The following is a 26,868-nucleotide window of genomic DNA, read 5'->3' as shown; positions in this document are numbered from 1 at the left end:
GTTCTTCTTATACAAAGAAGTTTACATTTCTTTCAAATGGACAAACCACGAAGCCACAGCACAGCAGCCCATTCATCCATGTGCTGTATTACTGCCCACCTGACAGACAGTTTTTCACCCAAGAGAGGCAGACGTTAAACAAGCAAGAAGTGCAAGCTGCAAGGCCCCTGTATGGGTTTTAAAAAAAAACACAGTAAGAAGTATTGAATAGAGCAACAAAAGACTGGGCAAAAAAAAAAATCACCTTTAAGACAAGCAGACCATTTATGAGAAATAGTATCTGGATGCTGTATGCCTCTAGGTACCTTGTTTGTGGCGCAGACAACTGCTGTAATCTCCCCAAACACAGGCAAAGAGGCTATTATCACTGAACACCAGCATGCTCGACGTATCCACATGCATGCACAGACACACAGCTTAAGTCCCAACAATAGATCTGAAAGACCTCATTAGTCTCCAGAGCCACAGTTGAGTGCGGGCCAGGACCAACTCTGTCGCCCTATTATGCCAATACCAACACATGGCACACACTGAATTAATGGCTAAATGGAAGCGTGCAAATGGTTTGGTGCATAATGGGCCTACCTGCAACTGTCACAGTTTCATTACAATGAAGTACTGGAAAGGGAAATAAAGCCAAGGACTCTGCAAAGTATGAGATCAGTTTATTATTTGCTCGCATCATCTCAATATAGACTGTAATGCATGTGGAGGAGTCTCGTTTAAAAGACTGAATGCGATAAAGAGGACAAGCATGTCTAGTGCTGTTTTCACCAGTTCCTGAGAAATCGAGTGGCTTGCTCTAAAGTTTGAAATAAATTAAAGGCTTCAGCAGGAACAACAGATTAGACATCTACTGTCTGAGAGGGAATTGACTGGTTACAGTATGAGAACTAAGTTACTGATGCAGGAAAACCTCTCCATGTTATGGTCCTGGGTCTTGCGCCAGCATTTTGTGTTTTTGGATTTCTAAGTTGCGTTGATTATCGCTTATCTTCAGTTTGATTCTTAGTTTGTTTATTCAGTTTTCAGCTTTGTGCTTTTGTTCCAGTTACTGTTTATGATATTTACCCTGCCTCCCTCGTGTCCATTGTGCATAGTTAAGTCTCTGTCACTGATGTTCTCTTGTTTAGCTCTTCCTGCGTCATAGTTTGGAGTTTTCTAGTTTTGTGTATCTTTATATACTTCTATATTCTGTATTGTTGACATTCAGGCTTTCTGTTATGATGTTGTAGCTCTGTTCCATGATCTGTGCCTTAAGTTAATGGGAGGTTGTTCATCACCTTCTGTATCTCCATTTTGTTCCCTTGTGTCTTTTAGTCTTGGTTTCTGTTTGTTACTTCCTGTTTTATTTTGATAGTCTCCCGTCTTGAGTGCATTATGTTCAGTTTTGCTTCCCTTGTTGCTTTAAGCCCCTTTTCTATTAGTACCTACTCGGATCGACTCACCACAGCTCAAATCAGATCGACTGTTTTTTTATACCACCTAATGTGCGTGCTTGTTGTTATAGCAACATGTCCAAGCCCCTGTGACGTAATTAGTATATGAGACCAATGCTAAAAATTCGAGGCAACGATATACCTGCTGCTTGGTCTGTGACTTCTCAGCCCAACGCGTTGTTTTTGTAGCCATTTCCCTCGTTGCTGGGTTTCAAAAATGGTGGTTGTAATTTCTGTGAACGAGATGCTGTCATACCTCATCAAGTGACGCCACTGACCAGTCAATCAGTCGAATGCTGTCTGACAATGTCGCATTTTAGTACTTGCTCGGATCGCTTGGAACACCAGCTAAGCAGGTACTATGTCCTGATGGAAAACCCTGAAAACTGTGGCAAATTGATCGGAGTAGGTACTAATTGTTTCTACTAGAACCTAATTCATTGTTTCTAACAGCAATAAAACTGTCTCTTTTAGTTAATCTCTTGTCTCTTATAGTTAGTCCTACTCTTCCTGCCACACAGCAAACCTGACATCCTGTTTGATTTTTGATACTCTCCTGTGTCATGTACATTGTATTTGGTTTTGCTTCCAATTCCAAGTTTTCCCGATTAGTTATAGCTGTGTTTCCTGGTGTTTCCATCTCCATAATGACCTTGTATGTGTTTACAACTCTTGTTTCCCCTTATTTTTTTCTGGTTACTGTTCCTGTCGTCTCGTTTCATAGCTCTCTGTGTGTATGTCTGGAGGTCCTGTGATTCCTTATGGACCAGGTTTCCTTCTTTAATAAAGCTTTTTTTCATTTGACACCAACCTATGAGTCTGCATTTGGGGTCACCTCCATCACTAAACCTGACATCCAGCTGCTTTTTTGCAGACATAATTGCACAAACATGCAAACACATTGTTAAAGATATTCTATTATCAAGTACTCAGATGCAATGAAATATCACTCAGACACTTAGAGCAGTTTTAAACATGCACGGGTGAGAGACTCAGGGAGAGACTCACACACCTCCTTGGTGCAGTCTGGCTTTATTTATACACATCATGAAGCATACAAAAAAGGAAATATCATCCTTATCTTGTCAAGAACGCAGGTGTGGTTTCTCAAAAACTTTGTGTTTTCTACAAGGTTGTTTCTTACTCTTGGGTGGCGGTTTCCTGCTGCTGACAATTAATGTGAAGGCAAACAGTGACAATGTGAAGGCAAAAGAGTGATTATGTGAAAGCAAACAGTTTCCGTTATAAAGTTGGGAGCCAGCAATTAAAATATACAGCTGGTTGAGTACAGAAGAGAAATATAAACACTCTTAGTTGATTATTATATGAATAATAAAACCTTTAAAAACAAAAATACTCTGACACACATGTTTCTGCAACTTGTTGTGTTTCTAGTTTGGTCTTTTGGACTTCCTGTATCTATTGCCAGCTGCTCTAAACTAAGTCAGAGGTCTTCAACAGTTCACACATGTGAACTGTTAAGAGCTCCTTTTTTGAACGAGCAGCAAAGCCAGTACAAGAAGAGGAGGGGTTGCAGAGGTGTTTCGATTTCACTCACATTTGTTTCGATTTACCTCACTGACTAGCTGATTAGGTTTAGGAGAAAGTCAGGGTTTGGTTTAAAAAGAGACATAAATAAGTTCACAGAAATAAATGCACACTGTGATGGTGAAGGTCACCAGTCTGTTGTGCCAAGTTGGGAGAGACACTGGGTCATTAAAAGCTGAACTGATCGGGTTTTCATCTCCATGCTTTGCCACAATTGTATAAAATCATGCACCAAGCCGTATATCCTGCATTTATAAACATTTACGAAAGAACGGCGTCGGTTTTGAGAGGTCACTGGTTTGGTAGTTGGATGGCACCACAGCAACAAATCAGTCTCTAAAATCTATTTCTTCTTAGACAATCCACGATCAACTATCAGTAAAGTTAAAGAGTGTTGTTGTGGAGTGCTGAGGTGCATAGTACATAAAAGTCACGAGTCCTTTAGGTGTATATATGGCTCCATTACTTTTGCCATATATGTAAGGTTTTCCAGGCTGGTCCTCTCCTCAAACTATAAAACCTCAGGTCAGAGTGGTGCTACTTGAATTTTTATGTTAAGGAACTGACCAAAATCTAAAAAAAAACCTGATGTGGCAGTAGCACGCCACTGTTAAAGGAGACATTAATGTCAGTGGTTTGGAATATTTACAACACAGTAATCCCAGTTTACTGATGAAAACTTATATCAAATGCAAAATTTATTTGCCTCCTGCAGTAGAAATTATTAGAAAACCAAAATGTTCACCCCAGTCTTATGACAGCTCATAAAGCTATTTGTTACTGTGCAGGAGTGACAACATCATTTTTAACTGATTTCCAAGAGAGGCTTTTTACTACTTCTTCCTCCCAGCTTCCTGTCGTCTTTCCAGTGACTCAGGTGTTAGAGTGGTTTAAATACCAATCGGGCTGATCCGTGATTCTCCGGCCACATGCCCAATAATCTTTGAGCAAGATACCGAACCCCGAGTTACATCCATGAGTGCGAGTTTGTGTGTGTGAATGTAAGAAAGATAAAAAGGGTGTGTGTGTGTGTGTGTGTGTGTGTGTGTGTGTGTGTGTGTGTGTGTGTGTGTGTGTGTGTGTGTGTGTGTGTGAGACTGGGTCAATGAGACCTGCAGTAGAAAGTGCTTTGAGTGCTGAATTGAGTAGAAAGGCGCTATATAAGTACCATTCCATTTATACCCATGAGGGATAAAACCTCCAAAATATATCTTTATAAAACTGCTTCAAGCATGATTTTGCACTTGCATTCCTGAGATTATTCCCTGAAGGAACTCATCACACAGGTAAACTGGAAGATAAAATATTTTCCACCAGCTTCAACTAAACATAACCACAAAGTTTTGGCTTCTTGCTCTCAGCAAATCTTTTTTTGTCCGCCTAAAGCTAACTAACCACTGAATGAAAACAAAATTTAAGTATAAAACTCAGAGGTGTGGACTCGAGTCACATGACTTGGACTCGAGTCAGACTCGAGTCATTAATTTTATGACTTTAGACTTGACTTGAAAAAATGTTCTAAGACTTGTGACTTGACTCGGACTTTTACACCAGTGACTTGAGACTCGACTCTGACTTGCCTGACATTACTTGAGACTTGACTTGAGACTTGAGGATAAAGACTTGAGACTTACTTGAGACTTGCAAAACAATGACTTGGTCCCACCTCTGATAAAACTCTCAAAGCTGAAGATCTTGTGACTTTTGCCACCACATCCAACAACACGTACTGCTCAAGGCTGACCTTGCAGCTCTTTCAAAGACTGGAACCGCAACAAATTTGGTCCGCGAGCACAATTCAGTAATTTATTTTACACTAGTTTGCAAAGTGTCACAGCTGTTGTTTGCGTGAATCTACACAGATTACATGAATCTAAATCGGAAAAACGGGGCAATTTTTAATGGTTTGTGTGACTGCACAGTTCAAAATAAAATCCAGCTGCTTTAAAAATTTGAACTTACGCCACTGAAAGGCAAATCACTTTTCCTCTTAGTCTCGCTGGCCTGTTTTGGATCCTCTCTGCATTTTTAACCTCGTTTTTTTTTAGCGTTAATCTTTTCATCTTTCAATTCAAAACCTCACCCACCGCCACATCCTTAGCAGCCATGACCTTTTCTCTTTCAGCTCTGCTTTTGTCAGACTCAGAAATAATCATTGCTTTCCTCTATCTCACACTAATTGCTTTTATACAGTATGTAGAGGGAAATGTGTAAGCAAGTGGTTGCCGTGCCAACCGTATCCACTGCATTCACCCCCTCGTGTGTGTGTGTGACTGACAACAAGCAGAAGAAGAATAAAGGTTTAAGGAGAACGAGCCAAGTGAGCGGTAATCACTGAGAATGAGAAACTACTGAGATTTCCTGAAAAACTGTGTTCAGCATCAAATGCATTAACCCACACACATGCACACATTTCTCTCTCATGCGTCGCATTTCCTCAGCAGTGCTTTTACATGACTCTCACACTCTTATCAATCCTTTCGCCTCTGTCACTCTCAGCCTGTGGCCTCTGTCTCCCTGTCAGCTGCAAAATGCGATAATTATAGGTTAAGCAAACTCCTCTTCCTCCTTCACACCCACACACGTTGTGTTATGTCATAACCTTCACACCCCCCCCCCCCCCCCCCTCACTTGTTTATTCTGTTCGCTCTGTCTTCATCTCTTCAGTATCATCTCTTCATTGCATTCTTTCTCTACGCAACGTCCATGCAACTGTCTTTTAGAGAAGCGGGGAAGAAAAGGCTGCGTAGGCTCTGAGTGTTTCTCACTGGAGAGAGCTCCTTCTTGCAAGGACATTAAAGCAGCTCTCTTTGATTTGGAGCATTCATTTGATTCTTTGTTTACTCAAATTGAGAGGTATCCTTGATTGAAAATGTTCTTTGAAGCAACAAGTCAAGGCACAAGATGCGATTTCCAGATCATATTAAACTCACTTGCTGTTTCGGGGGATTTTATGATCCATAATAAACATATTCGAGCACAGAATCAGTTCAAGCAGGCACAAATTCAAGCCACAAACAGCCATAACAGGCCGATTTCAGTTCAGCTCGGGCTCAATCACTACCCAGTTCTAATGGATTGCTATTTAAGTTGTGGTATTTTAAGTCACTTTAGCCTGCCTACAGTTGATGCATATCTGCAAGCTACTTCGCAGCCCACCTCCACTCCAGCTTCTTGTTTTCATGCTGTGTCTAACTTAATATCTGCTGTTGGTTTTGATGTCTGCTGTGTTCTGTGCTGGGTCTTGCTGCTATTCGTGGCAGCAACCCCTGGCCTAACCGAGCTGCTGAAGCTCAACCTGAGCATCAGAATAGAGGGATTTAAGTGAATCTGGATGTCGCAAGGTTGTTGGTGCCAGGCGGGCTGGTCTGTGTATTTTAGAAGCTGCTGATCTGCAAACTGTTTTTAACAGTAATTCAAAAAACACCCTCACTACAACCAAAGTATGCAGAAGAGCACTGAATTTAAAAAATACTGGAGCATGATGCAGATGGGCTTCAGCAGTAGAAGAACGGGACACTTGATCTAAAAGTCTCACAAAACTGGTCTACAGAAAATTTGAAAAACATTGCCTGGTCTGATGAATCTCTATTTCTGCCGCAACATTTAGGTGGCAGGGTGAAAAAACGGATCGTTGCCGTGTAGCAACTGTTCAGGTTGGTGGTGGAGAATTTACATTTTCACAATACACACGAGAGCTGCTAATGTGAAGTCTTTAACTGCAGCAGTTTTAAGCAATCTATCTGTAATTTTTTCTAATGATTATTTTCATCTCTGAAAAATTGCAAGTATGCAGTAGAGAAAAATGCATGTGCTATTTATTGCATGATAATATTTGCAGCTTTTTCATCGGAGGTTTTCAATCAGTATGAGCATACAGTGGTTTGACTTTTATGTGAGTTTTGAAAAATTATGGGCAATGGAGCTTTTCCGAGCCGACCCGAATCCCTGATTTAATTGCTGTCATTTCCTTAAAGTCCTCACCAGCCTCTAACATAATGCAGTACTGCGATAAAACTTTCAGGACTTTTAAAAATGTTCAATACACTTTAAAAAACACACTCAACTTATTCCACTAATAGATATGTGGCTGGAAGGTAAGATTTGTTTTTCCAAACTATAACAAGGTCAACAGAAACTTTTGCACTTGGTAACAAACAATATGTTGAATCTACTGTACGCCCCACAGCGAGCATGCATCTAAAAGTTAATTTAAAAAAAACTAAAAACAAATTTTTTAAAAACTCCTCCTGCACGCTTGTACGGACCCCGCCATTCCTCTGTGAGAAACTTAAAAGGCTATTAACATGACATCTTTGAGGCTACATTTCAAAGCTGTTCTTCCATTTCGGGGTTATGGATTCTACTTGTGCAGCCCAGTTTGTGCCAAATCTCGTGTATCTCAGTCCCACAGAGATGGTTTTTTGACTTATTATGTATTCTTTTGTTTTCCACTGTGAGTCCTTTGAACGTTGAGTCGACTCGCTGTCAGGAGCTCCGATGTGACGTCAGGCTCGGAGGGCGGGGGGGGGGGGGGGGGGGGGGTCTATTAACAGCAAAGTCAATCAGTCGAGAGGCTGGTTTGGAATAAGAAGCAGCACCGAGCACCGAGGGGCTGATGCAACATAAAAAGTACAAGGACAAATTAACAAATGATACTACTGATAGACTTCACACTCATAAAAAAAAAAACCAGTTCATTATCTCAGAAAAAATGATTCAGCTATTTGTTTTCTTTCAGTGAATTTTGACTGGAATTATTGCAGCTGATATGATTAATCTAGAAACCTGCACGGGAATTATATTATTAGTCGTAAGTACATTACTCTAAATTGTATCTAGGAGGCATTATTCTACAGCAGGATGAGGTATATCTCTTTTCCCTTCACCTTAATATTTGTTCCCGATTATAGTGGACTGTGGATCAAAGCATTGATGCACTCAGCCGAGTTCTCCTACCTTAGCAGCCATGACCATGGCAGATCCTCCTCTGATGCCCAGTATGGGGATGTGTGTCTGTGCAGAGATGAAGTCCAGGATCTGAGCGATGGCCTCCTGATCTGTGTCGTCACCGAACACGACGCCTTGCAGTGGGTTCCTTGTCATTTGAGCGCAGATCCGATTGATGATACTTTTGGGGTCGGTCTCGTTCATGGTGACCACCTCGACTTTGGGAGGATACGGGATGTGGAGGAAGTCCTCCTTCTCAAGTCCAGCCCCCAAGGCTACTTCACTAGAGTTGCCCACCAGGATGACAGCAATGCTGAGCGAGTTGATCAACTTGGGACTGATGGGGGGAAGTGCTGGAGAGCCGGGGGAGTAATGCGGAGGGATAACTACACCCCTCTGGTTGCTGCCTCCCCTCTGGCCTCCTTGTCCCCCTGGGGAACCTCCAGGCCCAGTTCCTGGACCTCCGCCCCTGCGGGACTCGCAGACGGGCAAGAGGACAATGGAGAGGAGGAGCAGAGAGAAGGACAGAGAGAGGAAAGGCAGCGTCAGCCGAGGGCACAGATAAGGGTGATAGGATGACTGGTCTGGAGGAGGGGAGGGAGGATGGGGGGAGGAGGGGGAGATCAACTGCTTGTCCTGAAGATGGGAGTGAGAACGGTGGAGGCTGACAAGCATTGTGGAGGAGTGTAAATGCCGTCCCTGGAGGCAAAGAGAACAGAGACAGAAAGAGAAGATAAATGCAAAACATCTGAAAATGATGTTTAACACTTTAAATATGAACTGAAATATAAATTAATTAATACACAACAGTGATGATGCAAAACACGACCACCTGCAGAAAATGACAGTAACCACAGCCCACGTCAAGAGCTGGGACATATCAGATCACAGTACATTCAGAAAAACAGTCAATGACACATCAATTTGCAAAACAGGTCATGAACAGCCTGCAAAGTTTATCATCATCATGTTCTCATTTTTTCAGCTTTGCGAAAAAACATAAGAGAAACTTCAACAATATAACTCAGTTTACCTGTCGGTTTGCTGTAATTATAAAGAAACATTACTGTCATAAAACAAAAATGCGTAGGCACGGCTTCTCGAATTAGCCATCCTACTTCGGTGGTATGGCAGAAAGGACGCTGTAAAACTGACAATAACACAGATAATAATAAATCATTTTGCTCTTGGGATGTGATCTTTTCTTGCAACCGAGTGCTTCCTGATGCAAAATACAGGAAAAAGCCAAAAGGTGTAGCCTAAATCGCTGCAATTCCATCCACTGAGCTTGATTGGACCCTTTTGTAGGTTGATTCTGGCCTGCGAGTCAGCTTTTTGACACTCTTTTATTAAGCTTGTAAGCAGCTGGATCTCACAGTCAACATCTTGCATATTGAAGGTGTAAATACCTGAGCTGTTTTGGCATGGGTTGCCAAGGTCCTGCTGTTTGAGAAAGGACAACCCCTGGCAACAGGGCTAGGATTCAAATCACCTCACAACTTAAGGACTTGAAATTGTGTCCAACATAATATTTTTTCCCAAAAGTTTGCACTGAGGAGTGTTCCTAAATACACTCCTCAGTTTGCCGACATCTGTTTTCAGTCTCACTACAGCTTTCCTTTCAAACGGGCCAGTAACTCGCCATTACGCTTGCCGGACATACACTATATTGCCAAAAGTATTCACTCACCCATCCAAATCACTGAATTCAGATGTTCCAATTATTCCCAAGACCACGGGTGTATAAAATTTAGCACCTAGGCATGCAGACTGTTTCTACTAACATTTGTGAAAGAATGGGTCGATCTCAGGAGCTCAGTGACTTCCAGCGTGGTACCATGAAAGGATGCCACCTGTACATCAAATCCAATCATTAAATTTCCTCACCAATATATATTCCAGAGTCCACGGTTAGTGCTATTATAACAAAGTGGATCAGATTTGGAACAACAGAAACTCAGCCATGAAGTGGTAGGTCACATAAAATCTCAGAGCTTTCTGCTCCGTCAATCGCTACAGACCTCTAAACTTCATGCGGTCTTCAGATTTGCTGAAGAACTGTGTGTAGAGACTTTCATAGATTAGGTTTCCATGGCCAAGCAGCTGCATTCAAGCCTTAAATCACCAAGCACAATGTAAAGTGCCGAATCCGGTGGTGTAAAGCATGCTGCCACTGGACTCCAGAGCAGTAATAATGTCTTTGCTCTTTGCTTTATGTTAAGGATAAGGCTAATAAGCCCAGTTCTGGCCAGGCTATCAAAATACAGAAAATTTGACCCTTTAACCGCAGAACAAGCTAAGTGACCCATATAGCTGGAAATAAAACCTCACAGAGAGAGAGAGGGCTGTGAGCTCTCATAGAGCATCAAGTGACAACGCCACATCCATTAAACTGTGCCGTGACTTCCTCGGAGGAACCCTGTGGCACACATCAAAGACAGAGCAGGAAAGAGAGGGAGTTTTGTGTGTTTGTGTGTGTGTAAGTGAGTGTGTGTGCGTCTCTGTTTTAAGGGAGTCATGATAGCACTGGGTGCATTTTGACAGATTGACAGCCTCACAGCTTCATGGACTTGCTGCCAGGCTAAGTGACCATTAGACACTCACTGAGTGTCTCTCCCTCCCTCCCTCCCTCCCTCCCTCCCTCCCTCCCTCCCTCTCCCTCTCCCTCACTGCTTCCACTGCTTTTCTCTCCTTAGCCCTCCAAACCTGTCTTTTTGGTCGCTCCCTTCAACCCTCTGAGACCCATTTGCTGATCTTTGAAGTCAACTGCAGACCTGTTAGTCAGTATTATTGCCGGTATTCGCTGCTACTATTAGCACATGTACAAAGATGAGCGGAGACGAGCATGGAAGGAAGAGGGGCGAAGGGAAAGAAAGTGGGAGAGATAGAAAAGGCAGAGGCGGGGTGAAAGATGTAAGCAGAGGGAGGTGACAGGCAGGGAGAAACACAATTAGTCATAGCCTGATGTGAGAATTGTGGTTTCTGAGTGCGCGCACATACAAGTGAACAGGGAGTGCAAATTTGGGCATATTTTCTGCACAGATAAAGATGAGGAATCCTAATGAGTATATGTTTATGCCTCTATTCTAAATTAAGCACAAAGGAGCACTTGAGGAGAGGGATAAATGAAGGGTAAGAATAAAAAGCTTTGTCTCTCTACCTCCTTCACACAACACCTTTGCTAATCTTTTATTTATCAAGCAGCCTGTGTGTTGCGGAGCTGATACAGTCAGCACCCATAGCATAAAAGTCCAAAAAAACCAAAAGAGGGAGAGAGAAGTTGTGAGCACTGCTGATGTCTGACAGAAACCAGCAAATCTGCGCTAAAAGAAAGAGGCCGAACCGCCTGGATGTGATCGCCACATACCAAAGAAAAAAAACCAAACAGTTTGTCTAAAAGGTCTAATTACCAGAGGTTTGTCAGGCTTAATTGCAGGTGCACATGCTAATTGTAAACGAGCTGAATTCTCCATGAAGACACCAGAGCCTAGAGAGAGAGAGGAGGAGGAGGAAGCGAGTGGGAGGAAGGCAGCAGAGAGAAGAGGAGAGAGAAGAGAGGGGCGAGAGGAGAGAATAAATAGAGACATACACAAAAGAGATGGAGGTGGAGGAAGGAACAGCAATAAGAAACCCAAAGGAGGGAGTGAAGGAGGGAGGCGTGGAAGGTGGAAGAAGGGAAGATTAAAAGAAGACATGATTACCATGAGATGATAAAAGAAGGACCAAGGGTGGGGAGGAGGTTAATGAAATGTTTTGGGGTCTATTTTTGTTTTGTGAAAGCTATAGTGTACAGTAAGTTGGATAAAAATGGCTGAACTTCTGAAAATGAGCAGATGAAATCACTCAGAGAGGGCAGTGGAGAGAAAGTATGAAAAAAATGTTTAAAATCCCACAAGAAGTGTGACAGCAGCAGGAGAGGGAGAGAGAGCGGAGAGACGCACAGAATCATCCGGGTTCCTGTGTAACGGCAGAGCTCGGTTTCCATGGTAACAATTCAAATATGCCTCCACATAACACCCTGGACAGGAAGATACACACAACCCGCACAGTACACTACATGCAGTGCGTGCCCTCTCCTAATAATACACAATTTACTTTTTATCTAAGCTGGCGCATATTGCCGGCGCCGACTCTCACTGACAAAAATAAAATACTTGTAACATAAAACAAACAGCACGAGGGCCCCTTCCGCGCAAACATGTGCACAACACCTGTGAGGTGAGTTAACGCGCTCCTGCAGACGGAGAAGATCCAGTCCTCCTTTTTTCTTTTTTTTTACCGTCCCTCACATTAAAAATGGATGTCCAGAAGTGCTACCGGCAAATAAACAGAAATAACACGATGGATGGGAGCAGCCAGCCGGCAACACTGAGCGGGAGCGGCTGTGACATGTGGACTAATCAGACCTTCATGCAACGTCTCCACCGTCATTAACAGCCCCCCCCCCCCAATTAATAACATTTAAACGCAGGGTGTCGAGAGTGGATTATTTACTCACAGCCTATTAGAACAAAACAGCATCAACAAATCCGAGCTGACATTTGAATCTATGTGCTCATGCGTGCCCATTACAGCGCACACACAGCAATTACAAAGAGAACATGGATAAGTGGCAATGGGCGCTAACACAAGACACTGCCATGAGTGCACTTCTTGTATCCAGTAATTTACTGCAGACGTGATTAAACGGCACGTGCAGACACAAAGCCCAAATGTGTGCTCCGTGGGTCAAACACGTTTCTGAAACCAACAAATTTTCGATACACCCCTCTGCCCTTTTGTCTCTCATTATGTTTCTCAGACAGTATGGGCTCAAAATGTGGTCATAAATATTTTGTACTTGTAAAAAAGATTTGTGTGTGTAAAAAAGATTTGTGTGTGCGTAAAAAAGATTTGTGTGTGCGTAAAAAAGATTTGTGTGTGGACTTAGAAAAAAAAACCCTGCAAGTTACAAGTACGGATTTTTGACCCTATTTTTCTTCCCTTCATCTGATTGGTCAATGTCATGTCAATCACAAATGTAACAATCCAATCAGAGAACAGATGGGTTTGGCTGTCGAGGGGCGCTTTTTTTGAACTGCAGGTCTTTGAAGGGAATAAATGCCCTTTTACATGCCAACCCAGTGTTTTCCTTCATCACCACGAAGGAAAGCAGTCTGTGGTCGTCCAAGTTTGGTGATTTTTATGTCACAGGTCTACGTGTTTAATACAGGGACTTCCACAGCCTTTTCAACAGCGCTGCGGACTGCGGGGTGGGGGCGGGCAGTGTTTTGGAAATGACAGTCTTCATTACAAAGCTTTCTTCGTTATGAATTAGCATACATGTTTTTATTGAACATTTGAAGAACTAGCAAAAAAAATAAACTCTTGTAGAGGACATAAAGTCAGAGATAGAAAAGACAAGGAGCAGGTGCATCTAGTACAGGTAGAGCTGCTGCAAAAGCCCACAGAGCCCAGCAGCCAGCGTAACAAATTCTGGATCCTTTGCTTTTAGTTAGCATTAGCAGCGTATCCTGCATCCGATGTGAAAGGACTTTTATGCTGCGCACTGTGACTCACAGCAATGGTCCTGGGTCAGCCCTGACTTTGTGTTAAACTAATCCTAAAGTAATAATGTTATTTCTAACCACTGACATACCACAACTTTATCCTTTCAACAGCTACTGAAAGTTAGGGGACCTAGCTGCTATCGGATATTTATATAGCGATCCTCCAGCTTCAAACGGTATCACCCTTCAAGGACCTGCAGTTCAAAAAAGTGCCCCTCCGACAGCCAAACCCATCTGTTCTCTGATTGGATTGTTACATTTGTGATTGACATGACATTGACCAATCAGATGAAGGGAAGAAAAATAGGGTCAAAAATCCGTACTTGTAACTTGCAGGGGGTTTTTTTCTAAGTCCACACACAAATCTTTTTTACACATACAAATCTTTTTTACGCACACACAAATCTTTTTTACACATACAAATCTTTTTTACACACACAAATCTTTTTTACGCACACACAAATCTTTTTTACACACACAAATCTTTTTTACGCACACAAATCTTTTTTACGCACACACAAATCTTTTTTACACATACAAATCTTTTTTACGCACACACAAATTCTTTTTACACATACAAATCTTTTTTACACATACAAATCTTTTTTACACATACAAATCTTTTTTACACACACAAATCTTTTTTACGCACACACAAATCTTTTTTACACATACAAATCTTTTTTACGCACACACAAATTCTTTTTACACATACAAATCTTTTTTACACATACAAATCTTTTTTACACATACAAATCTTTTTTACGCACACACAAATCTTTTTTACAAGTACAAAATATTTATGACCACATTTTGAGCCCATAAGACAGGCATTGTTAAAGTTAAGCGAAACAGCTGTGAGGGAAACAGAGCCAGGTTTTATGGTGAAAACATGATCTGTATATAAAAGATGGCCTTAACAATGTCAAAAACTTGAATAATGGCCAATAGGGGACGACTCTGCTGATTACATAATTAAAAAAGCTTGAATATAGATGTCTATGACAAAAAAATGTCCTATTGGCTCGCATATTCTATTGCTGTGTTCTTGAATAAGTTGGAAGTCTAACTTTCCGAATCCCAGTTCTAATGTTAATCTGGAACACTCCCTCAGCTTTTACCACTTGGAAAGCTAGAGCAACCCCAGCAACTCTGAGTTAGTATTCCAAGATGGCAGCACTGGATGTAAACAGTAGTAAAACTGCAAAACCTTTCATTTATATTGCCACTGTTGTGTATTTATGACTCGTTAACTAAGCTATGCACAGAGCACTGACCAAGCTCTATCCACAAATGTCCTGTGCAGTGTTTTTAAGTGCAAATAAACAATTATTATGCTGTATTGCTAGTGATACCCGAATGGCTCTACATTGCTAAGAACCAACACAAATCCTGTTTTTCCTGCTCTTCCTGCAGTGTTCCGAGCTATCTGGAAGGCAGCATATACAACACAAAGGGCAACATTTGCAGGTGAAGAACAAAGCCAAAGAATGCAGTTCCTATAGGTCCCACTAGAGGCTGCCTCCAATGTGGATTCAGTTCTCATGTTAAAAAGTTTATAGCCAGGTACAAAAGATCAGATCAGAAAAAGTGAAAAGTGCAACACGATTCAGAGATGGAGAGAATTTGCCTTAAAAGTAAAAGTTGCACATTTTAAAACACGTTGGTAGTTCCAAGGAACAATTCTATTTTGAAGTCAATTTACCATTTGTGTCGCACTTTTCCAAGTTGTACTACTAGTACACAATATTTACAGACAAGCATGAAAAACTACAAGCAACTATGGCAATCTGCTAGCAACCAAAGCAGTCTCTTTGGAAGTTTTTGGTGCAGCACCTTCTTTGCATCCAGTTTAATCCAGTGAGAGCCAGGAACCACTGCCAGCCAGGGAAGGATAACACATTTTTCCCTAGCAACTGGCAGTTGTATCACATATAATATTGTGGACAACTCTTAGGCAATCCACACCAAACTTGCTTTAAAAAGCCAAAATGGCAACAGTAAAAATGCTCAGCTTGAGGCTTCACAATATGACCTTGTTAACTAATGGGTGGTGGTTATGTCCATCTTTTGTATACGGTCTGTTTGTGAGTGAAATAAAGATAGCTCTTAATGAAAAATGTCCTATGTGTTGGTCCAAGCATGAGTGTAAATATAGGTCCAGAAATAGCTTCTTGCATTAGGTAACGCTATGTTAATTAGCCATGTGCTCATGTTGCTATTTGGTAATACAGAATTGATAATGTAAGGCTAGAGCAGGTGTGCCTCAGGTTAAGAGTGAACAGATTCATCATCAAGCCTGCAGTTGAAAAAATATTTTTTACTTATTATGAGCAGAAGACAAGGAGTGTGGATCTGGAGAATGGTTAAATCCTTAATACAGTCAGACATGTCATCCCTCCTGATTGAGTACGTGGCCTCATGTTTTCCCCAATGTGAGAAGATGAGTTTGTGCCCTCCCTACATGCACCAATACACACACGCACACCGTGAGGTTAATGTGCGCACAGCACCATCTGGGCTGAGCTAGATCATGCCAATAAGATGGCGCCATCAACCGTATCGGCCTTAACATTTACAAAGAACATTGATCACAGAAGTCTGTCAAATGGCACAGACCACCAATTGAATAACCAGAGCTGCATAAGACATGCAACTGCACAAGCTCGCCATCACAGGGCTCCAATCTGCCAGTGAAAAATCGACATGATCAATCAGTCCATCAATAGTTTGCTTTGATCAGCTTGTCCCCTGTCAATTCCCCCAATTTGTGAGGACTTTACTGGTCACATGTTTCCCATGGATATTGCAGTGGATTACAGACTCCAGGGTGTATGCTGCACAGGCTCTAAGCAGCCGTCTGAGACATTAAAACTCAAGCTGCCACTTTATTTGAAACATACGTAGGCCATCATTACCAGGCCCTGCTATATCCCTGGGGGCTTGATGTGGTGGGTTGAACTGTATAGTGACTGAAAGGCATTGTGGATAACATAAGCTGACAGGCATATCTATTAAGGAGCCCATTTACATTCAGTGGGTGGTCAGTTAAAGGTAAGAGTGGTACTTTTCTCATCCGAGCTGAAGCACACGCTGCATCAGACATGACTTATAAGTAATATCAAATTGCACTAAACTCGACGCTTTGGGGAATTAGAAAACTACTTGACTTCGAGGAATACACACAGTATGAGCCGACAGTCCAACAGCGGAAAAAAAATCTCAGCGTTGAGGGTTTTTATTTAATTTAAAGGTCTGGATTTCCCTCGGTGAGACGCAGCAGCAGGTGACAATGTTTGACATTTCTGCTTATTGTCGTAACTCCAACACAGCATCAATAATTCAAAACTGTACTCTATTAGCTGGTGGAGATTGGGAGACTGGTTTTTCAGCCACACAGGAGCAAATCAGCAACTGTCTCGCGTACTATATCTCAATGTCCAAAGGGGCCTTAAAATCACAGAAGGAAGCTAGTTTAAAATAGAGATGGACCGATCCGATATTACGTATCGGTATCGGTCTGATACTGACCTAAATTACTGGATCAGATATAGGAGAGAAATAAAAACTGTAATCCAATCCATTAAATATCACAAAAGCACCTCACAAAACTTGCCACATGGCGCAACTCAGCTGATAACCTTAGCAGGTCGGGGCAGCATGCGTAACATGATAGAGCGGCTTTGGAGTACTAGACCTGTTGGCGGTCTGGTTGAGCATTTGGAGCCTCGCTACCAAACCGGCATTTCATCTCTGAAAAAATTATCCAAGAGAGAAGTAAAGCAAGTGTGTAAGTTCATCTCTGAATGTTTGTAAAGCATTTACACGTTAAGCTTAACAACCGATACATGGAGCGACTGCCTCTCTCCCCCTCCCTCTCCTGTTGCTACTTCAATCATGACACTGATCAATGATCAGCTGATCGGCTTTTCTGTCGCGACTCTCGCCTCTCTTGTTTGTTTTTGGCCCACTTTACACCAGAAAGAGGAAACCAGCGGATAAACAACAGCAGCACGTTTAAGCTTAATAAGCTGTTGTTAGAATTTATTTAATATTACTTTCTACACCAGGATCCTTTTTTACGTAGCTGACAGCTGGTAACCAGGGATGGGCAGTAACGCGTTACTGTAATCTGATTACTTTTTTTAAGTAATAAGTAAAGTAAGGGTTTACTATTGCAAAAACGGTAATTAGATTATCGTTACAATACCTTGGTCACACTAGAATAAAAATAGGAGGGAAACTTCCTGACTCTGATTGCATTGCTATAAGTAGCTACCATAACCAGTTGGTCACCCAGAGATTGAGCTTGCAAGTTTGGCAATAATTCTGGTCATGCTTTATTCAAGGTAAATGTTGAACCCTTCATAGCCGCATAGCAAGTAGTTGGTGAGTGTTTTACTTCCATGCAAAATCCACCTAATGCACTTGAAAGGAGGAAACCTCTGTGCGACCAGTGTCACCAAGTGACACCAAGCAACCTCCTGCCAGGCATTTTTGCCTAGCGACCAGTCGTTGCCAGGCAGTCACTGACCGATCTCCAAGCTTGTGTAACTGGGGACCACAGTGAAAGTACCTATTGATCTTACGTTTTAGCTCAATGCTTCCATTCATGTGCTGGTGACATAATATGTATTTTAATTTATTTTAACTTTTTGCTGACATAATTTTTGTTATTTAAGCTGCTAAACGACACATTGAAGTGAAATTCTGAAAATGGGTTTTGAGCACTCACTCTCACTTTCATTTTGAGGACAGTCGTTTTCGGCGTTTCAATGTCACAGCTCTTTAGGATGTAACCCTTTTTATTTTTAACAGAATTAGAAAACTGACTCACGAGCTGTTTCATAGATGGAAAAGACGTGTGCTCCATGGAACAGCTTGTATTTCACCAAAAAGTGATGTGTCAGTCAGACTCATGTGACACCGTTGTATTCACTCAGGTAATCAGACATCATGCAGCTATAATGACTCTCCTGCAGAGGTGGTGGAAGCTAACAAAAGTTCTATTTACATCCTCTATAATTATTCAATTCACTCTCACAAAGTCTCACAAAGTCAACTGTCAGCGAGGCCTGGCTGTTAGCAGCAAAATACCCTGCCTCCCCACTGTACTGTTACAGTCATAACTGGATAAAAAGATACAGACTAAGCTGCTTTTGTTCACCGTGAAATCAAATGACCAGAACCAAATATGCCTCGGTCCATCTTTAAACGCTTCCCCACCCTGCTCTATCTGTGCCACTCCCGTTTACATTTTCCTAAATATTATTCACCCCTCTTAAACAGGAATCTAAACATCTTTTTAAAAGACGAAAGACCTTATTAAAACAGCCCGATCCTTTCATTTTTCAGCCAATATTTCTCAAACATGAACAAATTGTTTATTTGCGTGAACTATTTCCAGCTGTGGACGAATACTAAACACAAATAATAATTTGGTCCTCAAATGAGTATTTAAGGCTGCGGGATGGTGATTTAAAGACTAAAGAAAAACGTCAACAGCTACAGCTGTGTGGATATGCGTGTGTTCTTTTAAATTACAGCGGAGGGTCTGTAAGGAATAAACCATGTAAACCACATCGCACTTGTTAATTGGTTTTTGCCTCATATCAGGAATGCATTGACCATTAGATAAATAGCCTCTTGCACTGAATCATGCTGACACTTTGGATGCTTCAAGATTTTAATTTAGTCACTGAGTGGGATGAGAGAGGCTGAGAGAAAGCAGATAAAAAGATATATAGTTTTGAAAAAGAAAGTAGACCCTCTGAAAGTTCTACGGTTTTACATATTAAAGCAATAAAAATAAATGTTTCTCTTTCAGTTTGTAAAATACAACCTCAGATGAACAACAAAATATGGCCTATTATACCTAAGCCAAGAAGCAGAAGCAGTGTGTGAAATCTAAGTACACCTTCACAAACGAGAGGGTCAGTAACACCAAGGTGCTGCTAGTCAAATGCACTTGATTACCTGATCATCAGCAAATGTGAGGACCTCCATGAAAGCAGCAAAAGCGGTTTTGGTAGTTAGTAGCAATTGTAACCACCCATCAATCTCAGAAGGCTTATAACACTATTTCAATTTGTAATCTTTGTATAGTTAGAAACATCTTCCCAGGCGTCGATGTCCCAGGAAACCTACCACAAGGTCAAACCCTGCAATCCTCAGAGGAATTGCAAAAAACCTTGAGAGCCACTTCACAGACTCCATAGGCCTCAGTTAGCATATGAAATGTTAAAGTTCATGGCAGAACAGTTAGAAAGAGACTGCACATGTATGGCTTATTTGGAAGGGTTACCAGGAGAAAGGCTTCTCTCTCTGAAAATAACATAGCAGCAAAGTTTAGGATTGCAAAGGTGCAACTGAACACAAGACTTCTGCAAAAACCATATCTGCACAAACACCTCACAGCAGCTGTTAAGCACAGTGCCGGTGAGGTGATGATCTGGGCTTGTTTTGCAGCCACGGGACCTGTGCACCTTGCTGTCACTGAGTCCAACCCCAAACTCCTTTGTATACCAAAGTATTCTAGAGTCAAATGTGACACCATCTGTCCGGCAGTTAAAGCTTGGCTGAAAATGGTCATGCAACAGGATAGTGATGCCAAGCACAGCATACTGCAACAGAATGGCTGGAAAACAAAAGAATGAACGTACTGGAAAGTCCAGACCTCAAACCACTTGAAATGCTCAAGACAGCTTTCCAAATGTGAATCTCCACAAACTTCAATGAACCTAAGGAACGTTGGAAAGAAGAGAGGAGTAAAATCTGTTTAAGTAATCTTTAATACTTCTTCCCTACCGACTAATCTGTCACCTTGCGCACTGCGTTGCATACGGGCCAGAATGGCAGAGAAAAATCACTGCCTTATTGAAGAGGGTCTTGGGTGTTTCATTAAGTGCACTTTAGTTTGGTCGAGAATCCTCTCCCTGCTAATTGCACTTATAACGAGACGCACTGTGGATCTCTACTGTTGTACTGAAGCTGCCTCAGCCCTCGAAACAACATTATATGGTCTCTTCATCAGAGGCAAATAAACTGACTGGGACAGAGAGTGCGCACACGCGGACAACAGAATATACACACTCAGGCAAAGGGACGATGACAAACACAGGGTTGAGGCAGGATCCATCTATCCCCTGAGGTCTTCATTACCTCATTGAAGCCATTTATTCCACTGAGGTTACACTGCCACAGCAGTCCAGGTCCTTTAGAGCCTCATAGGGTCTGGACCACCTCTGTTTCGTCGGTGCATGCTTCTGCAATATGTATGTAATGGTACAATAGCCTACAGTGCACACTGTTTTTTCTTTTTCTTTTTAAAAAGGGTCTTGTAACTCACTCTGATACAATGTGCTACCCACAGCACAGTGTATAAAAAGCCACTCACACCATGTTTTCAACCTCGGCTGAAATGTATTTTCGCAGGTTTCTTTTAGTGGCCTTTCTGAAAAGCAGAAACATGATACCGTAGTTTTCCATCCACAAGCAATTTTGGTCTCAACTGCTTCTCTGGTGGCACAATCTGAGTGTTGAACAGCTACAGCTCTCTTGAGGATTTGATAGCAAGCCTGTGGCATCAAGGGAGTAGATAAAATAACTCAGTGGCTATCCACTCTGTCTGTTTTATAATTCCCCTTAATTACCTGAGGCCACAGACCTTTGAATTCCTCTACTACACATCGTCATACCTCCTCCAGCATCGGCAGCTGGTCTGCCCTCTCTGTGCCAAGAAGACAAGTCATTTTGTTGGATTTACTGAGCTGTTGTGCAAATATAATACCCAGACTGTCAACCACTGATAACAAATATTACAGGAAAAAATGTCCTTGATGTGTCTTAGAGCGAGTCTAAACGCTCGGCACCAAACCTCTCAGCTCTGTCAGCTGGTCACCATTCAAATAACATCCAGAAAACATCTGCTCCAACCTCTGGCCAAGTTTTCCTCAGTGTGCGGATGCACGTGTCACACCGAGGGCTATGGTGTGTTTCTGTTTTGTTTTCTCCCTTGCACGTGGCAAAAGGTGGAAATTTTAGCATCTCTAAAAGAGTTTTGACTTTCCATCGAAAGAAAATCAGAAGGACAAAGCTTGTGACTCTGAACCTGCCAGACAACACTGTTTTGCTTGTTTTTTTGTGATTATCTAACCAGAGTTTCTGAAGTACAGTCATTAAAAATCTTGGCCACAGACAGAAGAAAAGACTGTGGAGTTCTGCAGATCCAGCAGAGACAGACAAGCTTATTCCTTAAAACGTGACAACACAGTGACAGAGCTGCTAATGATGAGGACACTGCATACAGACAAGCTGCACAATGCAACACATCAGCTGAAACATTCAGATTAACACATGAGCACCGCATGAAGTGTTACGCTTAAATGTGGATAGCAGATATTTGCAGTATTAGAAGATTATGGTGTTCAGTATTAATATATTATATATTTATTCTTTAAAAGGTTCCATTTCTGTTGTTTCAGTTTAGTTTGAGATTGTCGTGATTACACAGTGAAACGGCTTTAGGGGATTTATCCAACTAGGGCAACAGTTATTTTTATTACTAACTGATCTGCAAGTTTTCTTCAAATTGCTGTCCAAACAACTCATAATCCAATGATATTAGGCTTACAGTTAAATTAAAACTGAGCAGCAAATCCCCACAACTGAGAGACTATCTCATAATGGGCATTTTTACAGAGGGAAAAAAACCCATCAGTTAATCAAACTGTTGGTAATTTCTAATCAGCTCCTCTTTGTTTAAAAATGGTCTTCACAGTCTGTGTACAGTATCTCCTGTAAGGATGAAACATTCTATTTCTGTGGGGCTGTTTTTTAAGAATAACTACAACTACATGGTGGCTTTTTAATAAAACGTATTCCAACTGTGAACATGTGTGTATTTAATTAAAACCCAGTAAGCTTAACAACATATCTTAGAGGTAAATAACCTCCATGCAGTACCGCCAAGGCTTTACTGTGACCAGCTGTAACACAGTGGTTTTATATTTACCACTTTATATTTTATATTTACCACATCCACACGCTGTTTAGTGTCAGGCTGCATCCACACGTATACGGTTATTTTTTAAATGAGAGATTTTCAATCTAGTCTACATGAATGCACGAGAGCATATCAAACAAACAGGTAATATAATCAGAACACTAAAAAACGTCTGGCTTATCAGAAGCCTATAAACAACAACACAGGCCGATGTGAAGAAAAGAACAGATAAAGTGTGCACCTTGTACAACAAAATCTTTATTTTGGGTTTCTTGGATTATATAGAGTTTCTGAAAATCTTCATCTTAAAAGTCCTTTTTGGAGTCTTTTATTTTTTCAAAAGCTCCATTTTCATTGACCTAAAACACAATTTATGTGTAGATGAAAATCCAAAAAGCTAAGAAAAAGCTGCATTTTCCAAAATATCCCAGTCTGTTACTTCCTGTTTTACTTTGAAGGTTTTGGTTTCACGTCCTGTTCTTTTCCCACCTTTTGTCATCGTATAGTTCATAGTGCTGTGCCATACTGCACATTTTAGTATCAATCAGTATCAAGTAAATGCAGGGAATTGCAGATACCAGTACCGATGCTAATACCTTAAGCCTATAACGCCAGTTTATGCAGGGCAGAGCAGTGTGTCATGGTTTATGAGATGAACCATCATCACTTGTGTGATGTATTTTGAACCTGGATTTTTTTTGGTGACCTTGAATGTAAATGTGTCTGTCTTTGAATCCCTCTGGGTCAGCTTCTGCTTAACTGTGCTATAGGCAATAAATAAAACAGAGGTGACAGTCAAAACACGTATATTTCTTTCATTTTAAAAGGAACAATTTATTTAGCACAATTCAGTGGGCTACTGAACCTGATGGACTTTGTTCAGTAACAATTTATCGATGCTGTCATGCTAGTATCAATCCAATATCACTGTCAGCATTGTTATCAATACTATCGATATTTAGATTGATCCACCTACGTCTAATAGATGAGCTGAACTGCTTTCATCTGCGTCTCATCCACAGTCATCTCTGAGTGTGTACGCTGCACAGTCCTGTCTTTCCCTTTGTCATCTGCTTTGTGTCACGATGGTCCGCTGTGCATTCCTGGACTCTTTGGATTAAACTTTTCTTGTAAACACTGTCGACTGAGTACATTACAGTAAGTGCAATCAGCAATCAGGGTTGATGATTTTAGAATTGTTATATCTGAGGGTAAATCCACTGAAAGTGTACACACATAGTATTTTTCTGTTAAAAACCTTCCCACCAGTACATTCTCCATCATTTGGGTTGGCCTTTACTGAAAACTCTCAGGAAACAGGAAACTGGTTTTAAATAAAAATAGTATCTGTAAAGCGATACTGGGTGTACTTCCAGTTTACTTCTGAGCCTTTGTTATGTCTCAGCTCCAATATTTTCCTGCTATTCTCCTCCAAATGGATGGTTTTTGATGGGCTGAGGGTTTCAACAGATGTGGGAAAAACTCTATTGCTGAATCTAAAAGCATCACCCAGAATGTGGTGAAGGAGACTTGTGGTTTTTTTCCTGAAAGGCAACTTGTGTTTCTTTGTTGCGGGTATTTGTGTATTGTATATCATGTTGTAGAGCTTGCATTTTATGTTGTATCTGTGGCATTTGTAAAATGTATTGCGTTTGTATGGCTGCTACCTTGGCCATGTTTCGCTTTGTCAGGAAATCTCAGCTTAATGGGGCTTCCTGGTTAAATAAAAGTATGTAATGAATGCTAAAAGATTGTTTTGGGGGGTTTTTTTGTTGAATTATTTGGCCTACGGAGCCCTGCACTTGGATCTCCAATGTTCTCTTCAGTGAATCATAACATCAGGTCAGTGTTTTACCCGTGAAGTTCACCTGTGAGTGCATCGCAGGCGTGCACGGCTGCTGTTGCTGGAGGTTTTCAGGAAACATCAGTGCGTTTTCTAGTTTGAATATTAATGTGAGAGCTTTCTTTCAGCTCTTGGAGGCATTTGATGACTGATTGCAACAAATGTCGGGAGGGGCAAATTGAAATCTTTTATACACTGAGGATGTGATCTGCCCTCTGCGCTTGGCTCACACACACTCCTACACTTAGACCTAAATCTCGCAGAAGCGCTCACCTTCCAGTTTACCCTCCCGAGAGGTTAACTCTACCTTTAATCCTCCTCTCTGTCTCACTGATCACCTGTTCCACAGCTTCATTAAGGGGAGAAGAAGAAGAAAAAACGCTGACAGCCGCAGCTCCTTCCCCAATAAGTACATCTCGCTGCTTCTTGTTCGGCTCTGTATTTGAGCGGGGGCATTTTCCTCCTCATTCCTGCAGCTGTCTGCGCTTCAAACCCACTCTCGGTCTCAAGTCACGGCTAATTAATTGACAAGTTGCCCCCACTGAGGGTCAAATGGAGACAGATTCACTGACACTTTGAACAGGTTTGGCAAGTAGATACCACCTGCTGTTAACACTGCTAAATATAAACAAGACGGCACGGCACAGCAAGCCCTGCAGTAAAATCCTGATTTTACCTTACAGAAGATGGAAACTATGTTACTTTCTTATCCAGCAGGTGGTGTTTCTAGCATATCTGTAAATAAATTAGCCATCTGGCAGCAAGTTTTGTGTTCTGATGAGTGCCATCACACAAACCTATTTCTTCTTTTGATTCTAATATATTTGTTCCTTCTCTATCTTTCATCATCTCCCTCTTTGAAAACATAATTATCGCCTTATAATCCCCTCTTAGCGAAGTCATCTGCACAACGTGATTTCTCGGGAGTCCCGGTGTCTCTTTCTTGTGAGCCTTTTGAGAACAATATCATCAAATATGACTCAATCTTATTCTGCTATCTAACCCTCCATCAGTTCTACTTGTCTCTGCACCTCGGCCCTCGGTGCCAGATCTTGTCTTTTGTTTCAGTCTCTTCTATCTGTGTTTTAAAAAGAAAACCGATTAAAAAAGCCTCTCGCTCTAGTCCCTGCCTGTCGGTGGAGGAGCTTCAAACAGGCTCCCCTTGGCATGACATAAAGAGTGACTGTTTCTGATTAAATCTCTCCATGTGTGACAGTCAGATCGTGTTATTATCGAACACAGGAAGGATGAAAGAGCCATTTCTAGCTGAACTTCTGCATCTGATACCTTGACGAAAAGAAAAGTATTTCCACTGAGGTAGCTGCAGTGTATATGGTGAGCAGAGCCTGCACAAACAGGCCAGCAGAAATGGTGTCGAGAGCACGCTCAGTTACAGAACGTGGGTAGCGGCGGCATCACAGCATCGGGCCCCCTTTTCTCTATTCTTAGCTCTTCCTCCTTCTCTCGCAGTCACACATGACTAGGTACTGAAGAGGAGAGGTAGAAGAGGCATCTTGGGTTTCTCTCACTCTCTAATAAAAATGAGATTGCGTGTACACTTTGTGTTATCACACTGTCTGTATGAACCACCAATCACCATTTTAATCTATCTTTTATTTTTTTTATCATGTGAATGTATAAAAGTGCAACTGACTGTCCAAATGACAAAGTTCTACGCTGGGCTGCCATTGTTTTCTATTGCTATGCTATTTCTCCAGCTAAATACAGACCACTTTTGGCCCGGGCAGTTTAATTATTCATCGCTTAATTTACATGCCACACAAACACGTATAAATATGAACCCCGTATGTTGCGGTAAACACATTTAAATTGCCATTTTATGTTGCCAAAGCTAGATGTAGCACAGGTTAGGCCAGGCATTACAAATGATGTAACACCAATACAGCTGTAAATATCAAAAGATGCTCGATAAAGATGTGAAATAGCTGGTTATCTAAAAGCTGATTCTCACAGCCAGATGGTTTCTGGGCTAAGAGCTTATATGCGCAGATAAAGACCAATAAATGAAATTTATTGGATGTAAAAGTAACATCTGGTTGACAGCGCATATAATCAGAACCTCAACACAATGGGTTCTTATTATGGGGTGACAATGTCTCTTGTTTTCTCTCATATTTGTATATATTTCTCTTGTTTGCTAGAGAATGGATTTGAGCTGATAGAAACAGGAACTTAAATAACCACTTGTTGCAACCAAGGTATGCAGAAGAGCATCTCTGAAACCTGTCAGACCTTGAAGGAGATGTGCTACAGCAGCAGAAGACCGGGTGTCATTCCTGTCCCCCATGAACAGAAAGTGAGGCTGCTGTTCACTCAGCATCGCCTGCTGTCAGGTCGTCTAATTTCTCGGCATATCTTTGGGCCCTTTAGTACCAACTGAGCATCATTTAAACGCCACAGCCTGCCTGCGTACTGTTGCTGACCATGTCCAAACCTTTGTGACCACAGTGCACTCATCTTCTGATCGCTGATTCCAGCAGGAAAGCATCGTGTCACAAGGCTCAAATCATCTCA

The 26,868-nt window shown here is 41.6% G+C and overlaps 1 protein-coding gene across 8 annotated transcripts in view; it reads right to left on the bottom strand.

The window, feature by feature from the left end:
* The window catches only part of grin2bb (glutamate receptor, ionotropic, N-methyl D-aspartate 2B, genome duplicate b), a 145,400-nt gene that overhangs the window by 106,788 nt on the left and 11,744 nt on the right, over positions 1 to 26,868 (bottom strand). For all 8 annotated transcript variants that reach the window (XM_026170717.1, XM_026170716.1, XM_026170719.1 and 5 more), the window contains one exon: positions 7,947 to 8,636. In XM_026170717.1, coding sequence (XP_026026502.1) covers positions 7,947 to 8,636 — 690 coding nt within the window. The remainder of the gene's footprint in view (positions 1 to 7,946; positions 8,637 to 26,868) is intronic.

This window comes from Astatotilapia calliptera, chromosome 6 (assembly GCF_900246225.1).
Source record: "Astatotilapia calliptera chromosome 6, fAstCal1.2, whole genome shotgun sequence".
Classification (NCBI taxonomy): domain Eukaryota; kingdom Metazoa; phylum Chordata; class Actinopteri; order Cichliformes; family Cichlidae; genus Astatotilapia; species Astatotilapia calliptera.
The sequence above is the reverse complement of the archived record's forward strand: the minus strand, read 5'-3'. Positions and strand labels throughout refer to the sequence as shown.